General features: G+C 35.8%; 1 protein-coding gene across 1 annotated transcript in view; it reads right to left on the reverse strand.

The window, feature by feature from the left end:
- Positions 1 to 587: 587 nt before the first annotated feature.
- The window catches only part of KLHL14 (kelch-like family member 14), a 106,261-nt gene continuing 90,082 nt past the window's right edge, over positions 588 to 16,766 (reverse strand). The window contains exons 5-9 of the mRNA XM_012656586.1: positions 15,652 to 15,730; positions 8,895 to 9,085; positions 8,653 to 8,811; positions 4,751 to 4,908; positions 588 to 2,679 (exon numbers count right to left, since the gene is read on the reverse strand). Coding sequence (XP_012512040.1) covers positions 2,539 to 2,679; positions 4,751 to 4,908; positions 8,653 to 8,811; positions 8,895 to 9,085; positions 15,652 to 15,730 — 728 coding nt within the window. The 3' untranslated portion in view covers positions 588 to 2,538. The remainder of the gene's footprint in view (positions 2,680 to 4,750; positions 4,909 to 8,652; positions 8,812 to 8,894; positions 9,086 to 15,651; positions 15,731 to 16,766) is intronic.

The following is a 16,766-nucleotide window of genomic DNA, read 5'->3' on the forward strand; positions in this document are numbered from 1 at the left end:
AGTAAATTCTTCCCAGCTTGCAGGCTTCTGAAACTGGCTTCTGACCTTGCATAGCTCTTTGTCTGGAGGGTTACCCAACTGCCACCTTCAGCTACATGCCTTAGATCTCCCTATGTCTCCCATGCCCCTCCAATTGTCCTGTACAACTTCTTGGTCAGATTTTTAAAAGAGGATACAATTAAATACTGCGTATTTAGAAAATTAATTTAATTAAATGTGTGAATCACTTCTTTTTTAGAAAGGGTGCAGGAATTTTTTTAAACACTTATGTGCTTATAATAATGTTGGTAAATATTTAGTTATTAGATCTTGGATAAGTTATATCTTATTGTAATACTCTTGTAGTGGAAAAATCAGATTCAGCTCATATAATTTTTAACTCACAACATTTTTCCAGAAGCATTCCATAATTTTTAACATGGTCCGTATTATATACATTTACATATTGTGCGGATGCTAAATGAACTTGCAAAGCATATCGGCAGAATAAAAAATATTTAGGCATTGACATATTACAAACCTTCAAATAATTCAATGTAGAGACTTACTATATATGCTATATAAGTAGGATATGAGACACAGTTGAATTAGTACATAAAGTTTTTATTTAAAGTTTTCCCCTTCCAAGCAAGCTTCATTTACACATTCTAATATTGTACAAAATTTACATTCTCTGTGACTTATTTATTCACTTTTCGCTTTCTAGTAGTTTGTGTCTTTCTGAAATACAGAAAGTTTTACTTATAGTTCTCATAGATGCTTTTATTTATTTTGGCTAGAAATAAAAAATAAAATGAAGAACAAGTCTAAGGAAAGCAAATGTTCTTGTATAAACTGTGATTTTTGTAAGAAACAGTGACAGTTGACAACAAATGGTTCTGAAGCAGACCTTGTTCTCTTTGTGATGTCAGCTAGGATTTTCCCACTCAGTACTGTAACTTTTCTTTCTTTCAATATATTCATATGTTTTCAAGGAAAAAGAAATGAAAGTTGATTGCACTGGATATATATATTTATATATATATATTTTACAACGGATCCTTTGGATCTGAACATACAAATAAATACAAAAATGATGAAGATTGCACTTTACTGTAGAAACGGCATTGGATTCCAGTACACCCATCTTGATGTTCTCCACTATGAAAGCTATCACAAGGCATTTTTAATCTGTGGCTTCCCCTTATTCTTGTTTTGAGTGACACATTCGTGGAGGGATTCAACATCATCTCTGGGTGATTAAAAAATATTACAGACTTTTATTTACTTCTAACAGTTGTTCAAACTCTGAAGAACCTGAAAATGCAATTCATGTTCCTGCCAGTTTTGCTCTTTTAGTTGGCCACACTGAGACCATCTCATGCTCTCCTGACCTTCTGCTCCTAAATTACTCATGCTCCTAATGACAACTAGCAATTGCTCAGTTAACTGAGATCAGACATCTCTGGTGAGTGGGGGGAATGATGATTTTAACTCAATTGTCTAGAGCCACCCAAAGATGAGAAAGGGGAGAAGTATTTTATTATAATTAGTTCCTGTGGCTCTTATAAGTTCTGTGTTTCAGAAACAGAAAGAAAACTGGGATTATACTTAAGAGAAATTATTCTTTCTTTTCATCCCCGAATTCCTGAAAGCAATCTCTCATTTCATTATGAATTAAGTTTGGGTCAGATGTGTCATCTTACACAATCTCTTAAATATTGTGTGACTGAATTTGTCAGTACTGTCTTTCGAAGCAAACAACAGGTGCGTTCACTTACATTCTACAAAAAATGAGAAAGCACAAAGCTCTGTAAACTGAACAGTGACATAGTGTATTTTGTTTTAATCTTTTAGATAAAATTGAGGACACAGAAATGATGACTCTGCCTAGCTTAGAACCTATAGGGCAGAAAGCAATTGCTACAAGAGCCAACATTTTTCTCTTCTCTGATCGCATGAGGTGCCAGTAGGGCAGAAGGTATATAAAGTGAAGTTGTACAGAAATGAAAATGTCCCTCTTTAATCTTATATGATTTTCAATAACTGTGTCGCCTATAGAGTCTGTGAAGTAGCCAAAGGTTAGGAATGTAGAATCAAGTGGCAATTTCTGTAATGCAGTGTAAGTATTTTGGTGGTTCCAATTTTAAATCATTCATGAACACAATATCCCCAAAACTTCAACATAGACCACATGCAGGTAGACCACAATGCACAACACTGATCTTAGGTCTCTCTGGGGCCAGTCTTCTGTATTTTATCTTTCTCCTTTTGCAAGTTAAGATCCATGTGAGGAGTTTTTGTAAAGCTGGGACAAGTTAAAACCAGTCTGAAATTGAAGAGTCTGTCATCACAGGAAGTTTGGTGTGATCTGAGTTACAGACACAGTATCTATTCAAGAACAGGTCTCTTTCTTTTGTAGTTACTTATAAATCATCAGAAACCAAGGGTGGGTTTTGGTGGTTGTACCATTAGAATGCATTGTTCCTATTATGATAGTGATGTCACCTGCCATTGCTTCCTAGAATGCGATACTGTTCATTCCAGGGTTTCTTGGTGTTATTTGTTATACGGCACACAGGCAGGCAGGATAACTGTCGCACAGGCAGGGCCTGCAAGTGGTTCTGCTACATCCCCTTCAAGTTCTGTCCAGGTTCCTTTTTCCGGACAATAGCATATTGTAGATGACTTGTAGGCCCCCTGAAAAGGCAGAGCAGGGTGCATTTAGGAAAGGATGTATAGAGAAGTGCAATTGCAATGCTATTGATTACATTTACATTGGAAAAAAAAAATCTATTCTCTGCTTTTGTTAAAAAATTCCAAAAGAAAGAAGTGGATTTTAAACTATTTTATTCCACGGGAAAATTTGAAACTGACAAGATTTCAAAAATCTTTTTTTGGTGACTAATAATAAAAGTCAAATAAATACGTAGAACATCCTACATGCTCAACAAATCCTTTCAAATAATTGACCCAAAATTGAAATTATCCAATTGATTTAAGCTAAAAAAAAAAAAAAAGATAAATTTGCCTTAAATATTCAAATAATTGAAGTAAATTGGATTTTAGATTGTTGCCTCACTTCTCCATTTTTATTTTGCTACTGGGAAGAATCACAGCTGGGATTGAAAACTAGTTTAAAGTAAATTGGAAAGGAAAGCTTGTCAAATCCTTCACACATTGATTCATTTATTTTCAAGAGGCCACATAAGAAATAAAAAATGTCTTTCATCCTGTTTCCTTTGGCAACTTTAAGGGCTAGTGTTTGTGTAGCATTTCCCTGCCCAAACCACGACAGCTTTGTTTTTATCATAGGCAACAAACAAAAAGCCAACCCACCTAATAATCATTTTTCTGAGAGTGCAGTGCTGGTGTCTGCTTCCAAACATATACACTCTTGCAGCTAACAATTTGTACCAGCAAACAAACATGTGCACACACATATCTAGTTATAGTAATAAATGTGAATACATATTTGTCTTCATATAACTAATAACTTTTTAAAGCTTCCCAAAACTTTATAGCACAATCTTTTTTTGACGTAAAGGAAATAAAACTAATATTATTAAACCACCAAATTAATCTTATAAAACTAATATAGAGAAAGAGGAAAATATAAAAATGGCCGTCATTTGAAAAGTGAATATGTGATCACTAGACTTGATGTGTCTCCTGATGTGATGTACTAAGCCACCTTCTCAGGTGTTTTTGCTAAGAAAGAAAAGAAAAAAAAACAAAAGAAAGAAAAAAGAAAAAAAAAGCTGAACTTAAGCCCTTATCTTTAACTTTCAGTCTATAGAAAATATGCATATGGAGGACCATTTTAAATGATAACCCAAGGAAGTCATTAACCAATTCCAGAATGTAGAGTATTCTATATGATAACTGACCCTCTTTTATCAAGAAGTCACTGGCATGGAACAAAAAGTGGACGAGAGTAATGTTCTAGATTGCAAGAGATCTATGAGACATAATGACCAAATACTAGTAGGACTTGTTGGATCCTGATTTGAATGTGACAATTTGAAAAATATATCTTTTTTCCCAAGTGAATATGGGAGATTTGAAAATTGGATGTAAAGGAATTATTGTCTTTTTTTTGACGTGATAATGATAGTGTATTTACTCAAGTGCATGATTTTTTAAGAGAAATAGTGAAGCATTTAGGGGGAAGTAATATGACATCTGGTATTTGCTTCAAAGTTGAGCCAAAATTTTCAAAAGGAGGGATAGATGAAGTAAGTATGGTAAAATGTTAATGGATGTTGAAACTGGAAGATAGGTTAATGAGGACTCATTGTAATCTCAGTTTTTGTGTATGTTTAGAAATTTTCATGATAAAGAGGGGGGGAAAAGGGAAAAGCAATGTCATATTATGCATCCTAAATAGAATTTGTGGATATTAGAGATTGAATTTCCATTTTCCATGTCTTACTGGTCAGAAACTTTTCAGACTCTCTTATTCAATTGCAGCAGAACATTTGTAAAATCACTTCAGTTTAACTTTTATTAATGGTTGGAAAGCCAGAATCACAAAAACATGGGGATAGGAAAGAACCAGGGACCTCCCACATCTTGCTATGCAGTTGATCACATAGCAAGCCAGTTCAACAGCAACAAGGTTGATTTTATTTTGTTACTTGAAGTCAGCTGCCTGCATGTAAGCAGGATGCTCTACAAGGGCACATGTGTGGAGGATAACACATTTGGATGGAAACAGCGAAAGTAAACACAAACAAATGGAGAGGGTGCGGTAAATGTGGACACGTACCATACTCCAGCTGTATCCCCCTACAAGGTAAATGCTATCATCAAGCACTGCACAGCCAGGACCACTTCGACCCTCCAGAATGGGAGTTTGAAGAATATTCCATTGGTCACCTTTTGGGTCATAGCATTCCACAAGCATTACATCAAGGTGGGAGAAACCTAAGTGATAGAGCAAAATGGAACCATAAAAGAATAAACTATGAGGGTCCCAACTCAAGGTTAGTGCTTCTTTTAAAAACAGGTCAGGTTATTTGTTTTCTTGCTATGGAGTTGTTTAAGTTTCTTATATATTAATATTTTGTAATTAATCTCTTATCGGATATATGGTTTGCAAATATTAAATACTTTCTCCCGTAGGTTGTCTTTTCACTCTGTTGATTGTTTCTTTTGCTGTGCAGAAGTGACGTTGTCTTTGTTGGGTTTTTAATATCTGTGTAAGTTTATATTATCCTGAAAGCAAAAATGAGGTTTCTGGATCAGGAACTGGCTATTTTTACTTAACTACAATGAAGGGAATGGAAAATGGGTTTTATGAATCTCCATTTTGTTCTCTCTTCATCTTGTTGCCATACCTTACAGTTTTAAAGTAACTTTTAAAAAGTTTATTGTTCCAGAGAGACTATATAATGCAGTCAGATCTTAGGGTACCAAATGGAACTAACTGAAGTCCTTAATCGGAAATATATACTGTAATTCGACTTTGAAGAAAAAGAAATAAGTCACAAGAAAACTAAAAAAACAAAAAACAAAAAAACGAAAACAACCAATGAACCGACCAAACAAAAACCAATCTAGAGCCAAGAAGTAGATAATTGTGTCTTTGAAGACACAAATGTATAAATTCACTGGTGAAATTGGAAGACATGTCAGAAAGACCTAAAAAACTCCAAATAAACTCTGGGTGTTTTGGATTAATTGAAAGCAAGAATGCCTGAGCAGATGTCATTAGTAAAGATTGGTTCTGTGTGGGTAGATCTTATAACAAATGGTTTATTAAAACCTTATTAAAAAGGGTTTAAAATAATAATAATGCAAGCATCTTATAGATTGATTACTATATGCTAGTTTTGTTTTCTAAGTGCTTTATTTAAACGAACTCATTTAATTGTCTCCAACACTCTATGAGATAGCCTCTATCATTATTTTCATTTTATGGATAAGGGAAGTGAGGGACAAGAGAAGGGCAATGACTTGAGTAAGTCACAAGCCAGTAGGTATAATAGATGGGCTGAGATTTGAGTCCAGGCAAACAGGCTTCAGAGCTCAGACTCCTTCAGACTAAACTATATTGCTTTTCTTAAGCAAATATTCAACTCTCTTAAAATGTTTCAATTAATTAAAAATATGTTGTTCAGCATCTTTTAACTTTTTTAAAAAGTCTGACTATGTCTATAAACAGCTTTGATGATGTAAATGGTTTCCAATATCTACTAAGGATCAAGGTTTAGAATAGGGGCTGAGTCCCTTTCACTGAAGGGCTTCTCCTCCCACTTCTGATGAGGCTTCTCAGTGAATAGGACAGTAACTAGATCACTGGGAATAAGTTAGGTTCCTGGACTCTACAGGGGCCCCGCCTTTAACTTAGGGGGTGAAAAACCCCTAGTGGGAGCTTCATGATCATCGAACAGACCAAATCCTTGATGACTTTTTCTCTAGTTAAGTGCATGCTATGGATACACACTGACAATTACAGTGTGTATACCAAATTAACCAACATGCTGGATATTTTAAAATAATTGAGGAGATGAATCAAAAAGTAAAATAATTTTCATTCTTGAAGAGGTAGGTTATTTCAGGCTGCTAACTTCTTACATAAAATAAATGACATAGATGCTGGAACAACTGAACAATGTACTCACTGCAACTATGGTATATTGCTTTCCTTTACCATTAAGATTATTGATGATAATTTTTGAAGCATATACATTTAGAATGGGCACTTGGGAAAATTCCAGGTTCTGAAGTTCTAAGAGGCATCATTTGAGGATACATAAGCCTTCTCTGTGCTGATTATGTAAGTTATGTGTGTTGACTGTAATCCTCACAAAAACCATCAAGGAAAGGATAATTATCACTCTCTTATAGACATGAGGTTAAGTGTCTTGAGTAAGACCACACAGCTAGTAAGTATATAACTAGGATTCAAACCTAGCCTTAGATGCAAAGCCCATATCCTTTCCTTGCCATGATGTCTTCCTGTACTAACCTAATTATGACCTGTGTGTGCTATTTCTCTTTTAGGTTTTCATTACCTGAGTCTTTTTGTTCAAATATAACCTTAAATGTTAGAAGATCCTAAAACATTTAGGCAGTATCTTGTGCAAAAGAAATGAGAAGTCACGTTTTAATGTAGAGAGCTGCAAAGTTAATATAAAATATGTTGAGGTAAAGAAATGGTATATAGCTTGAAGTGTAGGAGCACCAGGGAAAGAGGTAAAGAATAAAAAGGGGCTAGGCATGGCGGCTCATGCCTATAATCCCAGCCCTTTGGGAGGCTGAGGCAGGAGGATCGCTTGAGGCCTAGAGTTCGAGACCAGCCTGAGCAATGCAGTGAGACTCCGTCTCTAACAAAAATAGAAAAATTAGCCAGGTGTGATGGCATGCACCTATTGTCCTAGCTACTTGGGAGGATGAGGCAGGGGGATTGCTTGAGCCCAGGAGTTTGAGGTTACAGTGAGCTATGATGATGCACTCTAGTCTGAGTGACAGAGTGAGACTCTGCCTCACAAAAAAAGAATAAAAAGGGAAGAGTTATAGTAGTAAAGAAATCTTCTCCCGTTGGTCTCAAATTGTAGGCCTCAAGCAATCCTCCTGCCTCAGCCTCCCAAAATGCTGGAATTATAGGCGTGAGCCACCATGTCCAGCCCCAGATGAGCAGCAGACATACACTGGGGTATTGGCATTTCTGAACATGAACTTGATCTTGAAAATACCTACATAAAAATTACACCTGTGTAGTCTTTATTATGCTTAGGGGCAACCATGTATTAGGAAAAATAGAACAAAAACTATGTCTCACCCATTTTTAAAAATGTATTATATCTACTATTGTAAAGTAAATGCACAGATGTGCCTTATCTACCATACCTGGATAGCCTGTGTCCCATTTAGATCGGTTTCAAGGATCATGGAATATTAGAGCTGGAGAAGATTTTGGAGATCAACTAGACGAGTTTTTTCATATTCAGATGAGGAAACTGAGGCCCAATGCATTTCCATAATATTCTTATTATCACAGGTCTCTTTGCTTTTCTGTTGAATTCAGTGTTATGTATATGCACATAAAGTTATATATGTGCACATAAACCACAAAATGTTGTAGTCATATACATATTTGGAGGAGGAAAGGAGCAAAAACGCAGCTCTACAAATGCTATGCTTTAAGTTTTTTATTAAAAAAGCAATAGGATTTGAGAATCATTGATGGTTTAATATTCGAGTGTTAAAAAGTTCTAAATTTAGACATGAAATTCTACTAAATATTTTCTTTAAGAAAAATAACATATTAGCTTGGTATTACTATGACTAAAGTGCTTTATGATTGCTGCAAAAAACAATTTTCTGGAAAAAATTCATTACTACAACTTTGGTGATAAGGAATAATTTATTTCACTGAATTCATTGTTACGAAAAATTGTGCCTTTCAGTTATTAATGCTCCTGTTTCTTACTTTCTATAGACATCATTATTCATTTCTTTAATGTGTATGGTAACTTAAAAATAATCTTATCTGCAGAAAAGCTAAAATAAATGCTTGCTCAAGGATCCTGCTAATTTACAGAGTAGATTTTCTTTGGTCAACATGATTTTTACTTGGTTAACTATGATTATTTAAGGAAAAACCCCCTTAGCAAGAAACATGAGGTGCAAATGTTATTGTGATTAAGAAAAAAAAAACAAGACCTTTCAAATGATTGCCTCCAATTGCATACAAGCGATCATTCATTACAGCCAAAGTGTGGATTGCGCGTTTCGTGTTCATATCTTGTTTTCGAGCCCAGACATCCATTACGGGGTCATAGCAATATAGCCATGGGACATATTCTCCATTGTGCACACCCCCTGTGAATTAAACATATACACACAAGTAAAGAAAGTGCCTCAGATCTGAACTTTGTAACAGACAAAGTGGAGGAGCGACTTGCCTGAAATGTATATTTTCCCATTGTGTACTGCTCCTGCATGGGCGGCCAGAGGCTGTGGCAAAGAGGACACGTAACGCCATTCGTTTGTTTCTAGGTTATAGCACTCCACACTGGACAAGTAGCCAGTTTCATTCCTTCCGCCAATGACGTATAAATGTTTGTCCAACCGACATGCATAGAAACTGGCTCTTCTACAATGAAAACAACTCACAGTAAATCACAGAAGGAGCTGTGAATTTTTACCTTTTCAAATAGGACAAGGACTACCCAGTTAGTCAGGGAAAGGAGGTACATCCTGCTTCAGAAAGGGCTGAAAACCTTTAAAAATTACACATGCACCTTCTAAATTAAATTAATTAAACATACACTAATTAAACATACACCTTCTAAATCTGAGGCCTTCTATATAGTAATCACATGCATTGCCCATTCTGGTTAACAGTTTTGATATTCAAGTAATAGCAGAGGAGAAATTCACTAACTATTTGTTTTGGCTCTTTTTTTATCTTGCTTTTATACACTGTAAAAGTGTTCATTAATGTTTGGGATATTTGGTACCTTATAAGGATATCATAGCTCTGTAAGACAAAGTGAAAAACGAGGTAGATAATGTAACAATAATAAATTATCTTGACATTCACTTTCTTTATGGTCCTTCAAGGGTCATTGTTCCCAATTTGTAAGAGAACTACATCATCAAAAATTTTCTTCAATTATCATTTTTTCTTTCTTCCCCCCTAGTACTACTGCAAATGGAATAAGTTTTGTGAACTTCGTATAATGTTCAAATTTTGCTCTTATATAACCAAGTACAGGAAATTCATTTAAGGAGTTTTTGGTGATGATTATTACAAGGCTATAGGATATTTTTTAGTTTCTTTTCAAGACAGGCTATTGGCTATATTATTCCACTATGCCACCAAAGGCAAAAGATACAAGCTGTGTTGAAAGGATTTGGAGGCAGGGAGACCAATTCCAAGGCCATAATTTAGGAGTGAGAGGTACAGGACCTGAATCAGAGTTTTAGTAGAAGAAAGGAAAGGGGTGATGCAAAAGATATTTTAAAAGAAGATGTAAGACTTGGTAGCTAATAAAACATGGGAGTTGAGGGAGAATAAAGGTTCAAAGTGGACTCAAAAATTGGGAATTAGGATGACTAGGTTGAAACTTTAAGCAAGCCTTTGATTCTTTGTTTCCTGTTCCCATTAATGCTCTGGAATAATATACTTCGCAAGGATAACAAGGGGTACAATATTGAATAAACATCATTGTTAAGTGCCAAGTCCCTGAGAGAACATAATTTATATTTGATAATTTAATGATCTCCATTAAAATTGATGCCAATATTCTTGTGCAATGTCAATTGCAAGATGAGGAGCTATAGAGCATTTTATCAGGTAAACCTTTATTGTTTGGGGATTTTTCAGGTTGTGTTTATGAAGTGCCAAAACATGTGGGAGGCAGTATGTAGCATCTTGGTTAATGGTTTGGATTCTAGAGTCAGACTGCCTGGCTATGTGACTTACTAGGTATGTGACCTTCAACATGTTCCTCAACCCCTCTCAGCCTCTGATTGCTCACAGGGTTACTTGGGAATACACAAAAGGGCTTGTTATAGCGTCCAGCATTTTGTTCATGGTTAGGAACTGTCAGTTACTATCATCTGGATAAAAAGTCTTAAAAAATTGGCCATCAAGATGTTTGCATGTCAACTTTTCCCAATAATACTTAAGTGACTACTAAATAATAATTTTTAGATGACTTATTACCATATAGATATGGTATTTGTTATAGATGGCAGAGTATTCATGTTTTTTTTTGATAGTTCTGAAATTGTCCTAATAGCCATTGTTGATAATTTGAGTAATGTTTTATTTATATTTATTTTTTCTAGATTTTCTTTGAAAGAGATATGTGCTGTGGAAAATTCAGAAGCATAATGAAGAACAACGATAATGAAAAAAGGGGGAGGGAGAAAAGTAGGAAGGAAAATAAAGAGAAGATGAGGCAGATTTCATACAGTGAAAGTTGTTAATCTGGATTCACGCCTTCTGAGGGATCCACAAAGCTCTGAAATTGTAATAAAATGTATGCACATGTGCATTTTTTTGGAGAAAGATGTTTCATAGTTTTTAATTAGATCATCAAAGGGATCTCTGATCTAAAAAAAGTTTGAATTTCCTGGTATAGGGGAGTAAAAACTCATCTAAATATAAAATTAGATTTAAAAATAGTTGCAACATTAAGTGCATGCAGATGGACCATTGGTTCTCTCCATTTCTGTAACCAGATTTCAGTTGCTCTTTCACCGAGCATGATAGGTCAAAGTTAGTTTACTGGTGCTTTTACTCTCTCAAACTGAAGTGTTTCATTGAAAAGACTGACACGTCCGCAGAAAAAGAGTCTTAAAATAACTCTTATTTTATTTGCACCATTGACCCAGGGGTAGGTCAGTACACCTGTTCCATATAATTCTATAACAGGTCTTGGGGCCTCTGAAATAATAAATTTACCTATTTCATTAATGGGCCAACTTTAAATAATTTGTACATGTGGGTTGTAAGGTGGTCATGGTGAGTTCTATGCAGTATTAGTCTAGAAGAGAAAATGCCAATTAGTCATGACAAGTATGAAATCCATTTAATTGAGTTTAGATTATAAAGAATAAGAGTAAGATCTCCCTTTGGTGAACTCCTTTAATCTAGTCTAAATTTCAGTTTTCTCACTTTTTCTGATTTGGTTCCATCCTCACTGTGACACCGAATCAGACTGTCAAAACTTGCTCTCTTTTTTAGCCAAGACATTCTTAATGTGATGCTCCGTGTGTACTCCTAGCTTTATCCACACAGTGTCACTGTTAGGATCTAAATGGGAGAAACTCAGTTAGGTTTCACTTCCTGACTAAAAGTACATTTTTATGTAGAAATTGCGATAGTGAAGATTCTGAGCCTTTGACTTATTTCCTTATTACATGCCCACAGTGAGAGTTTCTGAAATGCATGATAGAAACTCAGGTTGTTAATGGTCTGTCAACAACTGTGAATATTTGCTGGTGGCCAAAATTTTACCACCAGGTCTCTCTTGGAAATGCTCCCTGCCCCTCCTCCCCACATGAACAGCATACCTGGTTCAGGCTATTTTATTTTGGGGAGAAAGTAAGTTCAAGATTATTAAAGATTCCTTAATGGGATTACAGTGTTTCCATTTCAAATTATTTATCTCTCCTTTCTCCAGCCTCCCCTACCCCCACGGCCAGAGGCAATATTCAATGTTTCTGAGATAAGTTAAAAAGACTAATAATAAAAATACGCTCATAAAAATATATATACTCAAAAATATACTCATAAAACTATAACTCATAAAAATATACTTTGAGTCCTGCTTGAAAGATCTTTACAAGTCCTTTCTTTTTTTTAGGTTTCAAATGTATTATACTTTATTTCTTCAATAATGCCATAGTTTAATGGGTATACAGTGCTTCTACTTAGCATCAGTTATAAGCTGGTTTTGAAACAATTCAGTTTTACCCCAGCTGGGACGATTACTGATCTCGCCATTCCTTTGGGGTGACTCTGCCAACGGGACGGGTGCCATTCTATTCCAATTTGTGTTGCTGCGTATGTCTATACGGCAATACGGAAAGTGGCTCCACTAGCTAGTACAGCATTATCGTATTTGTCGTGAAAATCAGGTGTCTGTTTCTGGTGGCTTTGCCTTGCCATTATTTGCTGAATGTTTCGAACTTGGACACCACTTAGTGCATTTTTGGCCAAGGGAAACATCGTGAATCTCAAGATCGAACTGCGGCAACTCCAGCGGCTGCTTCGGTGCAAATTCACTTCAGGTACCCTTGCCTGTACGTCGTTTCTGCCCCTTAGGGTGGTCAGTTTATATCCTAAAGCCTGAGACTGAATTGCTATACCCTTATCCCCACTTGAATTTTTGACTTTTGTTATAGGGTTTAAAACAACAGATTTTTCAAACAGAATGTTGTTTCCTTTTGTTTCTTATAATACTGCTAGGGAACAAAATATTAAAATTTGGAAGCAATTTTTGATATATTAACTTCTAGGCTTTCATTTACTTTGCAGAACAGAGGCTTTGTTGTTGCTTCCCAAACTGCTTTTTCTTTTTTCTTTTGAATAATACTTAAACCGTCTGTTTTTACTAAAAAAACATTGAAAGTTACCAAAGCATTTTTATTGATCCAAGTTTTCAATTTGCCCTCTCCTTACCGAAGAATCAAATTCTAAATCTGAGACCAAAACAATTCATCAGCACTACATTTAGATTTATATTTTCATCTAATTGTTTCTGTCAGTAAATTCATAGCTAGCGGGCATGCAGTTCATGAACTGACCCGTAGCTGGGTAAGCCTGGAGGCCATGTGCCCATGTCCCTGCTGAACTGGGAGGGTATTCTGCACTTTTTTTATATTCCTTTGGAGGCTTTGATTGCTAAGATATCCTAGGAATTTTTCCAGACAGCTCTGTGAGAGTGAGTTACCCCAGAGGTGGCTTACAATGTGTTTCTATTATTCTCAATCAGTTTGGTGGCTTCTCAGCATCATAATCTCTCAGCAGTTTGGTAGCAGAATGATGAGAAGGGGTAGGCGGTTTGATTTCTGGTTTGATTCACGATCTACACAATGTAAAATTAACTCAATTAAATATTCTAAGAAACTTTTCTGATCTGAAGAGTGTCACACATATTTTAGGTTTGTTTGTTTTTTTCTTAAACACCAATTAATCCACACCGGTAACTTGATCATATTTGTTGTTTTGAATGGGAGCTTGGCAACGACAAGAAAATTTCATTTTAAGTTGTGGATTGCTGCCTGGGTCAGCCAACCCATGCAGAGATGGAGCTACAAGATTGACGGGGCATTTGTGAGATCTGCTTTTTCCCACTCAGCTCTGTAAGGAGCTCTTTATTTGGTCTATCGAGTTGATTGTTTTAAATCTAAAAAAAAACTTCTTTTACTAGGGACCTGACATGATATACCATAATGACTTAGAAAGAAACGTTAAACAGTCCATCCTGTCAACGGTGGCTGCCGGGCGCCAACAGACCATGGCAGGTCTTTTTATCAGGTCAATGAGCTGCTAAAAATTGTCTAAGTAGGACCCTGCCATGATAGGCCATAGCGCCTCAGAGGAAGTCATTATAGACTATCAAGTAAACAATACACATTTTTAAAAAAATTACTAATTAGGTTTTGCAGCAATACTTCCCATCCTTAGGGGCTCTACAGTGAGATAATTGACCGCGACGTGAGTTATGCCTCCCAAGCCGAAGGCATGAAGGTTAATTATCGTGGTGCACAGCCCCCAGCAAAGGGGACCATGGTGATGAGATGATGACATTTCAAACATGTATTGATAGTCGTTTTTTAAATAAAACTTTTTTTTTGAATGGTTTTGGTTAAAGGGCAAAGTGATGCAGCTACAGTAACAGCAACCAGGAAATAATTCCCAAAAGAGAGAAACAGGGTACAGTGGAGAAAGGCACCAGGAAGCTTCTGATGCACTGAGTTTGTCAGGCTATTAATTGACTTAGAATTATTTCTGGAGATACCTTTAAACTAGACATTCCTACAAGCATCTGTGGTCCTTAATGTATCATGTCTTGTTTCATCGTTTTGGTGTATAGCTTTTAGTGTCCTGGGAGTTTTACTATGTTTACCTTGCATGGGATAGAAAGTTAGACATTGAGTTTCTTTAGAGCATAGAATCATGCCATCTTGCTGCAGTAACGTACATTTTTGAACAAATAGTATTGTTTGAAAATTTCCTTTTAGCTTGGAATTTGTGATGAAGGATCTAATTTAATCTCAGTGTAATCTACTTGAATGTTAAAAAAAAGGATGTTAAGATGAGGGGTCATGTAGGAAATAGGAAAGAGAAAGAATGTGGTTTATTCCTTCTTTGATAACTCAAAGGAGAAGATGCAATAGCTTGCAGTTCATGGTCACGATTATATCGGAAAATTTGCTTAAGAGGATGTCCAGATATTTGAAAAGAACCAACTGTTTAAAATCTAGCATGTGAATTTGCATATGCATATAAAGACATGACCTCACGTAACAGCCAGGAGAGACCAAATATGTGTAAATATAGTAGTTATCTTGTCCTTTGGTAGCTGGGAGACTTGCGTGAGATAACCACTCTGTATACAAAAAATGAGATGACACTTTGCAAGACTTTTTTATTTTAAAGTTAACAAATGACCTGTTCTTGAACGTATGATGGGAAGACATTTGGGAAGACAAATGTAAGTGACTTGAGCTAGTGAGACAAAATTTACTATTAAAATATTAAATTTAAATCAATATTGAAAATGAATATTGAATTTAATATTGCATAATTTAATATTGAAAGTTCTGCATCAAAACGCATATCATTGTGAGAATGGTGTTTGGTATTTCAATTTTAGGATTTAAATGTATTATCACCAAGAAGAGTTGTATGGTCAGTAGAATTTTAGCTCTGTTTTCAAAATACCAATCAATGTTGTCAAGGAAGACAAGGCACATAATTTTTTTCTTCCTATATAAGGACAAATAACTGACTCGATTATTTTTCTCTATTGAATTAACAAGGCAGGTAATCTAAATTGGCCAGGCCAAGATTTGTATTTCACCTCCTATGTCTTACACTGGCTCTATTTAGTATTCCTCATCATGGAAAAGCATCTAGCATCCATGCTTCCTATAAAACAATCACAAACATTTCAGACACAAGAAATAAACACTTACCTTTCTTGCATGGGTGGAAGTTGAATCCAGCTATTAAATCGGGGATCATATCGGCTGACAAAATTTGTACTGTGTTTTCCTGTAAAAATACATTTGAAACACTTAAACTTAGATTGCTTTGTTGATTTGCACATTTAATAGTATTTTATAAGATGTCTTTATTTTCAGGTTTAACAAATAGATGAATTAGGTAGAGGGAGTACGTAACAGCATGAGAAGTGATCGATCAGTAGAAGAATAAATGTGCCATCTCAAATGTTTTTCCTTTTCCCATCTCTTTCCTTTTTCTGCTTTTGGAACAAGTTGGGATTAGACTAATTCAACCATAACAATAAGAGCAAGTATATTTACCAAACTGGCTTTTATCATAGTGTTAGGGTAAAAATTTCTGGGGTGTTTTGGTGTTTTAATGTTTTAAACATAAGAAGCTATTGTTTATAAATTGTCAGTTCCAAAGACTACCTTGCATAGTGTTTCTGGTTAGAGCCATTTAAAAAAAATGTTCTTATCTTTTTTTTCTGAAAAACATTTTTTTTTTTTTAGAGGAGTTCTAAGTTCACAGCAAAATTGAGAGGAAGGTACAGAGATTTCCCAGATGCCCCCTGCCGCTACACACGCACAGCCTTCACCATTCTTACGGCCTTTTTATAACAACCCAAGAACTCGGTGGTAGAGTCTGCTCTCTTCCCGCTGAAATAATAGTAATCACTACAGTAAGAGTCTGAGTTGGGAAGTCAGTTTTGTTCCACATGTCATGTAAGCTCTGTGTGTGTGTTTGGGGAAGCATGGTCACTGTGACATACACAGAGTTACATCTGCTGACACGGGAAGCATGAGTCCTTCAAGCTGCTCCACCAGTGTATCCCCTCCGCGGAGCCTAAGAAGCAGAGTGATGCCTCCAAGGCATTAAAATGGAGCTTATTTTATATGCATATTGACATCAAAACAAGAAATGGAAGCGCAAGAATCTATTACATTTTCTGTGTAGCACCTGAGATGATCATCACCTAAAGCACCCGAGGCTTTAACTCTAAAAGTCTGCCTTTGTTCATACCTGCGTAAGTAAACATTGAGATATGGGTGCCAAACTTCACCACAGCAGTGGACAGGGGTGT

Source organism: Propithecus coquereli, unplaced genomic scaffold (genome assembly GCF_000956105.1).
Source record: "Propithecus coquereli isolate 6110/MARCELLA unplaced genomic scaffold, Pcoq_1.0 Scaffold51, whole genome shotgun sequence".
Taxonomy (NCBI): Eukaryota; Metazoa; Chordata; class Mammalia; order Primates; family Indriidae; genus Propithecus; species Propithecus coquereli.